At 39.2% G+C, this 10,296-nt stretch overlaps 2 protein-coding genes across 2 annotated transcripts; one reads left to right on the top strand and one right to left on the bottom strand.

Moving 5' to 3' along the window:
* The first annotated feature begins 1,914 nt into the window (after positions 1-1,914).
* On the top strand, positions 1,915-5,037 carry LOC133732037 (vacuolar protein sorting-associated protein 22 homolog 1). Its single transcript, XM_062159494.1, has 8 exons — positions 1,915-2,081; positions 2,970-3,069; positions 3,144-3,254; positions 3,349-3,484; positions 3,719-3,873; positions 4,350-4,457; positions 4,586-4,675; positions 4,778-5,037. The coding sequence occupies exons 2-8, from the start codon at positions 3,019-3,021 to the stop codon at positions 4,877-4,879; spliced, it is 753 nt and encodes a 250-aa protein (XP_062015478.1). The 5' UTR covers positions 1,915-2,081; positions 2,970-3,018; the 3' UTR covers positions 4,880-5,037.
* A 3,298-nt stretch (positions 5,038-8,335) lies between these two features.
* LOC133731961 (fatty acid desaturase 4, chloroplastic) lies at positions 8,336-9,525 on the bottom strand. The gene has a single exon (XM_062159410.1). It carries the CDS (start codon positions 9,429-9,431, stop codon positions 8,511-8,513), a length of 921 nt encoding a protein of 306 aa, XP_062015394.1. The 5' UTR covers positions 9,432-9,525; the 3' UTR covers positions 8,336-8,510.
* Between the last annotated feature and the right edge of the window lie 771 nt (positions 9,526-10,296).

Raw genomic sequence — 10,296 nt, 5'->3', positions numbered from 1 at the left:
CAAATCCTTCATGGCTTCATCTACAGTACTTGAAAACACTTTGGCAGGGTGTTTTCCAATTGAACCCGAATTGATGGAACATTCGTACTATTTATCTTCCACTCCTCCACTATAACTTAACTTTAAAATCAAACATATATATTCGGGGTAAAGCTATGGTATATTAACATTTCTCATACATCAACTATTTTTACCCCTCTAATGACTCATGTTATCACTTTGAGGACTAATATTACTATTTTCAGGACTCATATGGTAAATTAAGAAAATTTACCACTTTAAGGACTCATGTTACCACTTTGAGGACTAATATTACTATTTTGAGGACTCATGTGGTAACTAAGAAAATTTACCACTTTAAGGACTCATGTTACTACTTTGAGTACTAATAATACTATTTTGAGGACTCATTTTACCACTTTTAAGGCAATTGTATGCATGTCATACGTTAACACATTGTAGAATTTTCCATATATTCGATGGATTAAATTCTGCTTCCTACCTTGTACTTGAATTCAAGGGTTCATCAGTTTAGTCCCTACACTTCTAATTTAATCAGAAAAGTCCTTGCACTCTCCAATTTCATCAAATCGATCCAATCCGTCACTATTCCGTCAATTTTCGCTGTTAAAATGCTGACGTGGGACCTTCTCACAAGGAAAATTCCTAAACTACCTATCGTTAGGCAGCCCGCCAACGCGTTAGTGTTGTGAATGCAGATGGTTGTTTGGAAATTTTCCCCGAAAATTGACGGAGTGGTGATGGATTGGATCGATTTGATGAAATTGGAGAGTGCAAGGACTTTTCTGATTAAATTAGAAGTGCAGAGACTAAACTGATGAACCCTTGAAAGCACAGGGTAGTAAGCAGAATTTAGTCCATATTCGATACATTAAACATCAATCCTTTGTTAGAAAATTTAGTTTCGCAACTATACAAGAATGCAAAAATTTTGTTGATGCTAAGAGACATTGGGAGACTCAAAAGAGCCACGACGAAAGATTTTTCATATTCCCACAAAGATGTGTGATACACCAAGACTAGTATGTGCTGATTTTCCCAAAACTTATCTAGACTTTAGATTCTTCCCAATTAATGTTCTTCAAGATCCCACAAATACTCATCCGTGACTCGACCGTTAGCACCCATTTTCTTCTACCCAAAATCTTAAGTCTCTAATATTTTTTTTCGAAAATCAGCATATACTTGCCTTGGTGTCTTAAACATTCTTACGGGTGTACATATGAGAAATTTTGAGTCATACAAACTTTTGAGTCTCTCAGCATCGGCAAGATTTGTACATTTTTGTATAGTTCCGAAGCTATCTTTTCTTATGAAGGTTTGATGCTTAACGTATCGAAGATGTTCAAGATTGACGTTAAGACACGGTGGAGGATTGGAAGAGAAATAGTGTGGATTTTGCTTCGATATGCGAGTTCGAAACGTATCCGTGGAATTTTTCAAGTCGACTTCGAGCCTAAAAGAAGGATTTTGAGCCATTGCCTTGGGTTTAGGTGTTGATATGATTTAGAGTTGGATGTCTAGCTTTTAGGTGGTGACCAGAATCATCTGGTGTTTGGGCTTAAAATAAGAGAGGGACGCCTGCAATATTCTTTTTTGATTAAGGTGCTGTGTTTCCTAGTACATGTTTTGGGGCTTCCGTTTCAATCCAAAAATTAGTAGGAAAGTATTTAGAATGTTCTCTAGATGTTTATTGTAATTAGGAGTTTAGGCTCTAATGTCTCTAATTTGTCGAGACAACTACACCAACCCTTTATTCAAAAAAAAAAAAAAAATATTCACAGACTGTCAGTATTGTGTTCCCGCACTCTTTTTGTTTCTTTATTTATTTATTTTTATTTAGATGACTGCTTAATGCTATGTGGTTTTGGGAGTATAATTAAAAAAGAAAACAAACATTCAGCCAAAAAAAAAAAAAAAAAAGCTTTTCTCCTTTGGTCGAAGAGAAAAGAAGCTAAAGATCTCAGACACCATCTCATTCGGTCGCGGCTAATACTCTCCCATCCCGCTGGTACATCGGCGACGGCAGTCATCGCATTTGAGACCCAACTTAACTTTAGGTACTTCAATTTGTAGACCAAAACCATTTGTAATTTGGGCTTTTCTCAATCTGACTTTATCGATTCTTAATTTCAATCTTTTGGGAGAGCCAAAGATTTCTTTTTCAAGAAGCGTATTTACGAGGACAGATTGATTTCTCAATCCGCTATGAACTTCTTTATGTAGATTATGTCTGATATAATTTGGAATAATTTGATTTTCCAACTAGTCTGTGGATTTAGATGAGTTGTTGCAGTTTCGGCTGATAGTTTATTTCTATAATCTGATTCGACTATGATATACTGTGGCTGATGAATTCAATTGAATTGCATTCTCTGGATAATATATTCATATTTTGCTCTGTGTTTCAACTTTAGGAATCGAAATTCAGTAATAGTTCATATAATGCTATTGAGCTTAATGCCACAAAATCTATATATAATATGTCCTTGCTAGTGTTTTAGGGAACATATAAGACATCTTAGTTTAATGGCATTGTACTTTGGCGGTTAGTTACATAGTCGTAGCTTGTAATATTTTTTTAGGTTTCGAATGTATGACGAACTCTTTAATGAGCAAAGAGGAGAGGAATTTGCTGAGATTTGGATTTGTTGGATCGGTTTGTCTTCAGAGAGGAAAGGAATATTGAAGTGAAATGGTTTTTATTTCTAATTAGTGAGAGATAGGATTTGGTTAGGTCCGGGGAAATTAGTTTAGGAAGGGATTCTACGCCCCTAGAGGACGGTCGAAAATCTGATCAGGGTGGGTCTGCGTGTACAGGGTGTGCTTGGTGTCCGTAATTCAAGTTACAGGGCACTGACCGGGAAAGAGGATAAAGTCTTTTGATGATTTCGACTCTAGTTTAGATTGTGATTCTTACTAGACTTATTAGTTTGCTTTTTTTGCAGCTTCCCCTTCTTCAACTCTATCAAAGTGGGTGTAGACTCATAGAAGAAAATGAGGAGGAGACCTGGTATTGGTGGTTTGCAGAATGCTGCTGCTGCTAGGGTTTGTTTCTTCTTTACCAGTGATTATTGCTACTAATTATTCCAATATGAGTAACTGTGTATGCTGCTCTGCAGGACCAATATCGGGCGCTGGGCCAGAATGTGGCCCAGATTAGAACTGATCTCATGAAGGAACAGCTTGCCACTTTTAAAAGTCAATTAGAAGATTTTGCTCGCAAACACAAGGTCGAGTTTTCTTTTCCAGCACTTTCAGAAGAAATTTGGTGAATCTTTTTCTTATTGGAATAAATTTGTACTGAGTGTTAATATGGATGCACAGAATGACATTCGCAAGAATCCTGCTTTTAGATCACAATTTCATGATATGTGCACAAAGGTTGGAGTAGACCCCTTGGCCTCCAATAAGGGTTTCTGGGCAGAGCTTTTGGGGATCGGTGACTTCTACTATGAACTTGGTTGGTACCATCTTCCTAGTGTCTTTGCATATCTGCAAGATTGGCTATTCTTATTGTTACTGCTAAATAGTTTAGATACTCATGCTCCAGGCTCCAAATGAATTTATTGCAAATTCAGTATGCAATATTCTATAACATTTATATATTGATTCAGTCACTAGTCTCTGCATTTTGCTTGGGAATATTTGTAAATATTGTATAAATGTTCTAATATTGAGCTCCTTGGTTAGACAGGAGTGCAAATTGTTGATATCTGCTTAGCAACAAGACCCCACAATGGAGGCTTGATCAACCTGCAGGAACTCTGCAATTTGCTTCGTCGGAGACGAAAAAATGATCGTGAAGCTGTTTCCGAGGATGATTGCCTGCGTGCTATAAGTAAGCTGAAGGTAATATGATTTAGCTTGTGCGTACATTACTTGTGCAAGTTTCAATCCAAAATTAATTTGAGTACGACCTTAGGAATCTGTTACATGAGTCAATTGGCCCTTTCACCCACAAAGGGAAAAAAGAAAATCTGTGCTCTCCTATTGTCTTGCTAGATGAGGTTCTGTGTTGGATAACTTGGCATGAATGCTTAAATTCTTACCACAATTTGTTATGGGTTGATTCATCTGAACACCAAATCAGCACTCCAGCCTATGCCTATCACCCACATATCTTTCGTAGGAATAACTAATACTGTTGCTATTCTGCCTTCTAGCCTAGTGATTACTGAAAGACAAATTAATTTTTGTTTCTACATGTCATTTCCGTTGGTATCACATGGTAGTGGAACTATATAATTCATTATTAGTTACGACTCTGTAATGCATGATTATTGACTATGTGATGCATTATACTGTCATCTCTTGCTTGATTCCAGGTATTGGGTAATGGTTTTGAGGTTATTTCTGTTGGAAAGAGGAAGCTTGTTCGTTCTGTTCCAACTGAGTTGAACAAAGACCATAATGAAATTTTAGAGCTTGCCCAGGTTCCAACTTTCTTACTTTATTGTCCTTCTACCTTCATCTGTATAAAATTCGAGTAAATGTTTCGCTATTTACCATCGAGATTCTAGAATGATTATTTACAGTTATTTCCTGCTTGTCTTCTCTTTAGTCTCAAGGCTTTGTGACTGTTGATGAGGTAGAGAGACGGCTATCTTGGACCAGTGGCCGTGCAATTGATGCCTTGGACACTTTACTAGATGTAAGTTTCTCACCTTAAGTAATTTAGTATCCTCTCTTTCCCTTTTGTCTTTTACATGTACAGTACGATTTCCGGGGCTCAAAATACCATTGTTTGTATCAGGAGGGCCTTGCAATGATTGATGATGGCCACAAAGATGGTATACGCCGATATTGGTTTCCCTGTGTATCTTCCATCTCTACCCTAGTTGGAGCTGACACTTAACAAATGAGATATCTCAACATATTGGAGTTAAATAGGATTATATGTAAAAATGACTCATTTGTGATTCCCTTTGTAATGCTAGTTGGTCCAACAGACTAACGATGTTCAATGCTTTTCATCTTATAAAGGAGAAATTTGCTACATTTCTCACAACTCGGTCTCCTCGACTCCCACCTCAATTTGAGATGTGGTTTATTAAAGAAGTGTTGGAAGAACACAAAAAAGTTCTGTTTTTGCTGGAACATGATGTTGGAACTACAAGGGATGATGTTAGTGTACATGGACAAATATCATCGAACCAGTGAACAAGCAAATCTATGAAGTATGAACCGAAAAACAGGGAAATGAAGATCTAAAAAATACAAGGATTCATTCTCATCATAAAATCCGCTGAAATTTTCTGCAAAAATTCAGTCACACAGTGGATAATAATAAAGTGGTTGAAATTTACTTATTTCTCTCAGTATTGAGCACAACTGAGCATAATAATTAATGAGTAGGCGAACAAGATTGTTCAATTGTTTACATTTACTAGTTCAGAAGTAGTCTCAGCCTCTTCAGTCCACTCATAGGTAGGTTTCGCTCCAAGACCTAGGTCTTGACCCTAGCTTAGAAAACAAGATCATTTCCAATGCCTCAAAAACCTTATGCTTGTCCAAAAACTCATTCCAAATCCCACGCACTATGCAGTAATTAGTGTTAAAAGGTTGCTTGTGGTGCGCAGAATGTTGCGACCGAGATATCAGTATGCCGAAATCTTGCAATGCCGTCACCAATGGCGGTAGCCGGCTCTTTGTTCCATAAGCCCAAGCATGAAATTGTTGGCAAAACATAACGCAACCAAAGAATTCTGGGTTCTCTTTGGGTGGTGAGGCAGAGTGGTGGCAGAAGGTGGAGATGTCATGGGATAGTGTATACTGAACAGGGGTGGAGCACGGCAGTTTGGGTCAAAGCGGCGGGAGGTCGGGGTGGCGTAGATCGAGGCGGCAAGAGTTGTAGCACTGTAGCAATGCGGGTCGGGCGGACGCGCTGGGCTGGTGACGTACGGCATGTCGTCCGGGATGATGGGCCGGGATCAAGTCTGCTGAATGGGCTCTGGAGTTTGACTACCATTTGGATGCTCTTGGGCTTACTATTTTGGGCTGGGCTGTTTTGCCCTAGGCCCATCTTATGTTTTTAGTTTGTCTAATTACAATAAATTTCTTGTATTAGGAAGTTAAGCACCGATGTGCACTCCTCTAGCGTCTCTGGAGTAGTACTAAAGAAGGGTATCCGCTACCTCTACGCATTTGAATGTATAATGAGTATGACTATATGTACGTACCACTTGTGGGTACTACCACTAGCTTCGTATATGTCTATGTTAAATGACAGCGGAATTGTATGTAACGGCCTATTCTGCTTTGTGATGAATATATATTTTCTATGATTCATTGTTTTGAGACATTTTGGTTTGGTCCCCCTCTGTTGGTGCTCTGTTTTTTTTCTATGATTAATACAAGTGAGTGTTACTGTGTAGGGCGGTTGCTCCTCTCTTTTACTCGTCTTTCAACATAAAAAAAAAAAAAAAAAAAAAATCAATTTTTGCTATAATATCTGTTGGCTGACTTGGCTCAGTGACTTCTTATTTAAGGTCGTATGTATTATGTAACTCTCTAATCTATAAGTCTATAATAGCTATCATGTATTCCTCGTATATATGCCTATACATTCTTCCATTATTGAGTAGCAAAAGCACACAAAAGTACAGAACAACAATCCTTTGATCATATATATATCTTTAATACTTAAATTCAGTTTATCCCCTTGAGATTTAGGGGTAATTTCATGTTAGTCCATGTGGTCTCAATTTAATCAGAAACATCTCTGAGCTCTCCAATTTCAGTCAGCCATGTCCAATTTCTCAAACTTCGTCCAAATTGGACGTTAAGTCCGACAATGGAGTCCACTTTAAGGGCTAAAATGGTCATTTCAAGACAAAAAGAACCCATGACCAAAAAAAAAAAAATTCTCCTTCTTCCTCCTATCCTCCTTCTCTTCCAACAATGGCGTCCACCTCTCCCTTCCAATCCCTCTCCTTCTCTCTCAAACCCCAAAAGCCCATCTACTCACCCTCCACCAAACCCCATTTCACCACCATCAAATGTTCCGCAGATTGAGGCCACTGCAAATGCCAACGGGCCCACCTCAAACGGCGACCACAGGCCATCAAACCACAACAACAGCAACCGCCACCAGCACTACTACCCAACGACATCATATCCGTCCTCCTCCTTGTGCACCTCCAAAGGCTGCTGCTGCTGCCTCTTCCTGCTCTTCTCCTTCCTGACCCTGCTGGTCTTCGTCATAATCCTGGCCATGAAATCCAAGAACCCCCAGTTTGATCTCCAACAAGTAGGCGTCCAGTACATGGGCATCAACTCACCCAATCTGAACGGCGGATCAAACCCGACTACTTCCGCTTCTCTTTCCCTCAACATTCGGATGCTCTATCTTCTCGACTGAGAACCCTAACAAGGTTGGAATCAAGTATGGCGAGTCCAGGTTCACTGTCATGTGCCCCGACATCTAGTTCTCTCAAGGGCAGAAGAGGTGGATAGCGGTTTGAACGATGAAGATGAGAAGAGGAAGGCCAGATTGATGAGGTTCATATTGTTAGGGAGAGGAGAGGAGGATCGAAGGAAGAAGAAGATTTTTTTTTTTTTTTTGTCGTGGGTTCTTTTTGTCTTGAAATGACCCTTTTAGCCCTTAAAGTGGGCCCCATTGTCGGACTTAACGTCCAATTTAGACGGAGTTTGAGAAATTGGACACGACTGACTGAAATTGGAAAGTTCAGGAATGTTTCTGATTAAATTGAGACCACGCAGGGACTAACATGAAGTTACCCCCAAACCTTAAGGGGGTAAACTGAATTTAATCCTATCTTTAATTATATACCTTCACATTCTTATTGTGTATTGAATGCCCCTTAAGGATAGTTCCACTTGGTTATATATTGGAAGGACACCCTTGTTTTTCAGTCATTGTCGAATTCTAGAGGTCGGACGTCATTACATGCTGCACCGGTTCAAATCCAAATGGCGAAAATCAATTTTAAGATAATGGAGTACATTGGAGAGACTCAAATTCTTACAAATACATTTATAATGTCTTATTTTCTCAATGTGAGACAAATAATTCATATTTTCACAAGCTCCTGCGCCGCTATATATATGGCGATTTTTCAAACCGTGCACATAAATAATTTATATTGAGTTATGCGAACAAAACTGCTCTAATTCTGTAATAAAGTAATATGAGCATTATAACAAAAACCAATTTGCAATAATCGGAGAGATTCAAATCCGTATAAAAACATTGGTAAGATCTCACTTTTCAAATATAGGACAAACACTTCACAATTTTGCTACAAGACTGAATAGATCGAGGATGAAGTTCATCAACAAGAGAAAGAAAGAATGTAATAGTTCAAGCTATTGTATCTTCAATGTACTGGAATTACATTATCTTACATATATAATCCAATCTCTCGAAAAGGAATTTCACAAATTACACTCTGCACTGGGCAAGCAAATCAATATATGAACCAGAGCAAAGTCAATTGAAAACGAGAAAAAGAATAAAGAAAGGTTCAATTGTTTGCAAGTTGAGAAATAGTCTCAGCCTCTTCAATCCACTCAGAGCTAGGTTCACTCCAAGACCTAGGTCTTAACCCTTGCTTAAAAAACAAGATCATCTCCAACGCTTCAAATACCTTCTGCTTATCCAAAAACTCATTCCAAACTCCACTCACTATGCAGTAGTTGTTGTTATAAGGTTGCCGGTGGTGTGCCGAATGTTGCGACCGAGATATCAGTAAGCCGGAATCTTGCAATGCCAGCACCAATGGAGGTAGCCGGCTCTTTGTGCCATGAGCCCAAGCATGAAATTGCTGGCTAAACATAATGCAACCAGAGCAAACAGCAACAAAGCCATGAAGAATAGGATCATCAAAGGCAAGGTCTAAGGGAAGCACTGTGAAAGTTATGACACGAGCCAAGGCATGTAAATTGTTAGCAAATTGGCGCTTAGTGATTGTCCATGGCCACTTATGGTGACCTTGGAATGCCTCTATTTGGGCACCAAAAATTGGAGTTGAGGCACCACCATAGTTGTCAATGCCCCAATGGTAAACTCCGGATCCGAGATCCGCCAACACGTACCCGACCAAGCCTGCTAAAATGGGCTCGGCCCATATGTGTGAATGGGCTGCACCCGCTACGGATTTAGCTAGAGAAATTAGCACGGTGGTGCATCCGCTCGCTACCCATGCACGGTGAGACCACGTTGATAGTAGACTCGGGTCATTGAGCATCGGCCGGATGTTGTCCGGTGAGGGTTCCAGCTGCTGCAGCCGGGGAGGTTCAATGATGAGCTTTTCGGGGACTGGCTTCGGCTTTGCGGTGGTGGAGACAGAGCAATGGACAGTTGTTCGGAGGAGTGGAGAGTGGCATATTGTGTGAACATGGTGTTTGGGGCTTGGGAGGAGCTTGGTTTGAGTGAAGATAGACATTGAACGGTGTCAAAGAGAAACCAATATAGGAGACTAAATGGAGGGAATATGTATACAAATATACAAAGTGAAGTTTGGGAGTAGTGGCTTTCAATAAAAGTGGTGGGTTTTGTGGTGAGGAACTGAGAAAGGGAGAAAGGCAATGGTGTGGTGGGTATAGAGGAATCGTGGGATTTCTGAAATCCTCTATTGCCTTGTTGTGAATTTGTCACAGATTAGGTCTCTTGTTGGATGCTAAACAGCCACCCACCAATGAATAAGTCTCATTCGAGACTTGAGATGTATGGTCAATTGCCTTTGGCTTGGTTCTAATGAGTTAAAACCAAAAACGGCAAGTTTTTCAATTACGTGGTGGCTCATAAGTCACAAGCTCTTGTGTCAAGATAACTGTGATCGAACATGGAGTGATTTTGTAGAAAGCACTTTGTTCAGTGGTAGTGCTTTGTTTCGAAGCATATATATATGAAGATTTCATCAATAATTAGAATTAGAACTTGCCTCCTAAGCTAGACAGTTGTAATCTATATATCTATATATATATACTATTATTAAGATAATAGACTTTGTTAGCCAAAGTGGGTGTAAAAAGACAATAAAATCCTTATACCTTATATTGTTCAAGGAAAACCTAATTTGTGTTTAGCCCAAACTCTAGGTTACTTGACCTAGTGGTAATATGATTTAATTAGAAGGATCTAGAATCCTAATCAATGTAGAATTACTTTCCTTGTATGATTGAGATTCTATGCATTGTAATCCTCTATATAAAGAGGCCCCTATTATCAATGAGAATATACAGCAAATTCCTCTCAAATTCAGTTTCTCTACAACACGTTATCAGCACGAAGCCCTAACCCTGAAAACC

Source organism: Rosa rugosa, chromosome 2 (assembly GCF_958449725.1).
Source record: "Rosa rugosa chromosome 2, drRosRugo1.1, whole genome shotgun sequence".
Lineage (NCBI taxonomy): Eukaryota > Viridiplantae > Streptophyta > Magnoliopsida > Rosales > Rosaceae > Rosa > Rosa rugosa.
The sequence above is the reverse complement of the archived record's forward strand: the minus strand, read 5'-3'. Positions and strand labels throughout refer to the sequence as shown.

Coding starts and splice junctions, on each gene's coding strand:
- LOC133731961 (XM_062159410.1), bottom strand. CDS start 9,431: ATGTCTATCTTCACTCAAACCAAGCTCCTCCCAAGCCCCAAACACCAT.
- LOC133732037 (XM_062159494.1), top strand. CDS start 3,019: ATGAGGAGGAGACCTGGTATTGGTGGTTTGCAGAATGCTGCTGCTGCT. Junction 3,070..3,143: donor AGAATGCTGCTGCTGCTAGG/GTTTGTTTCTTC, acceptor GCTGCTCTGCAG/GACCAATATCGGGCGCTGGG. Junction 3,255..3,348: donor ATTTTGCTCGCAAACACAAG/GTCGAGTTTTCT, acceptor ATGGATGCACAG/AATGACATTCGCAAGAATCC.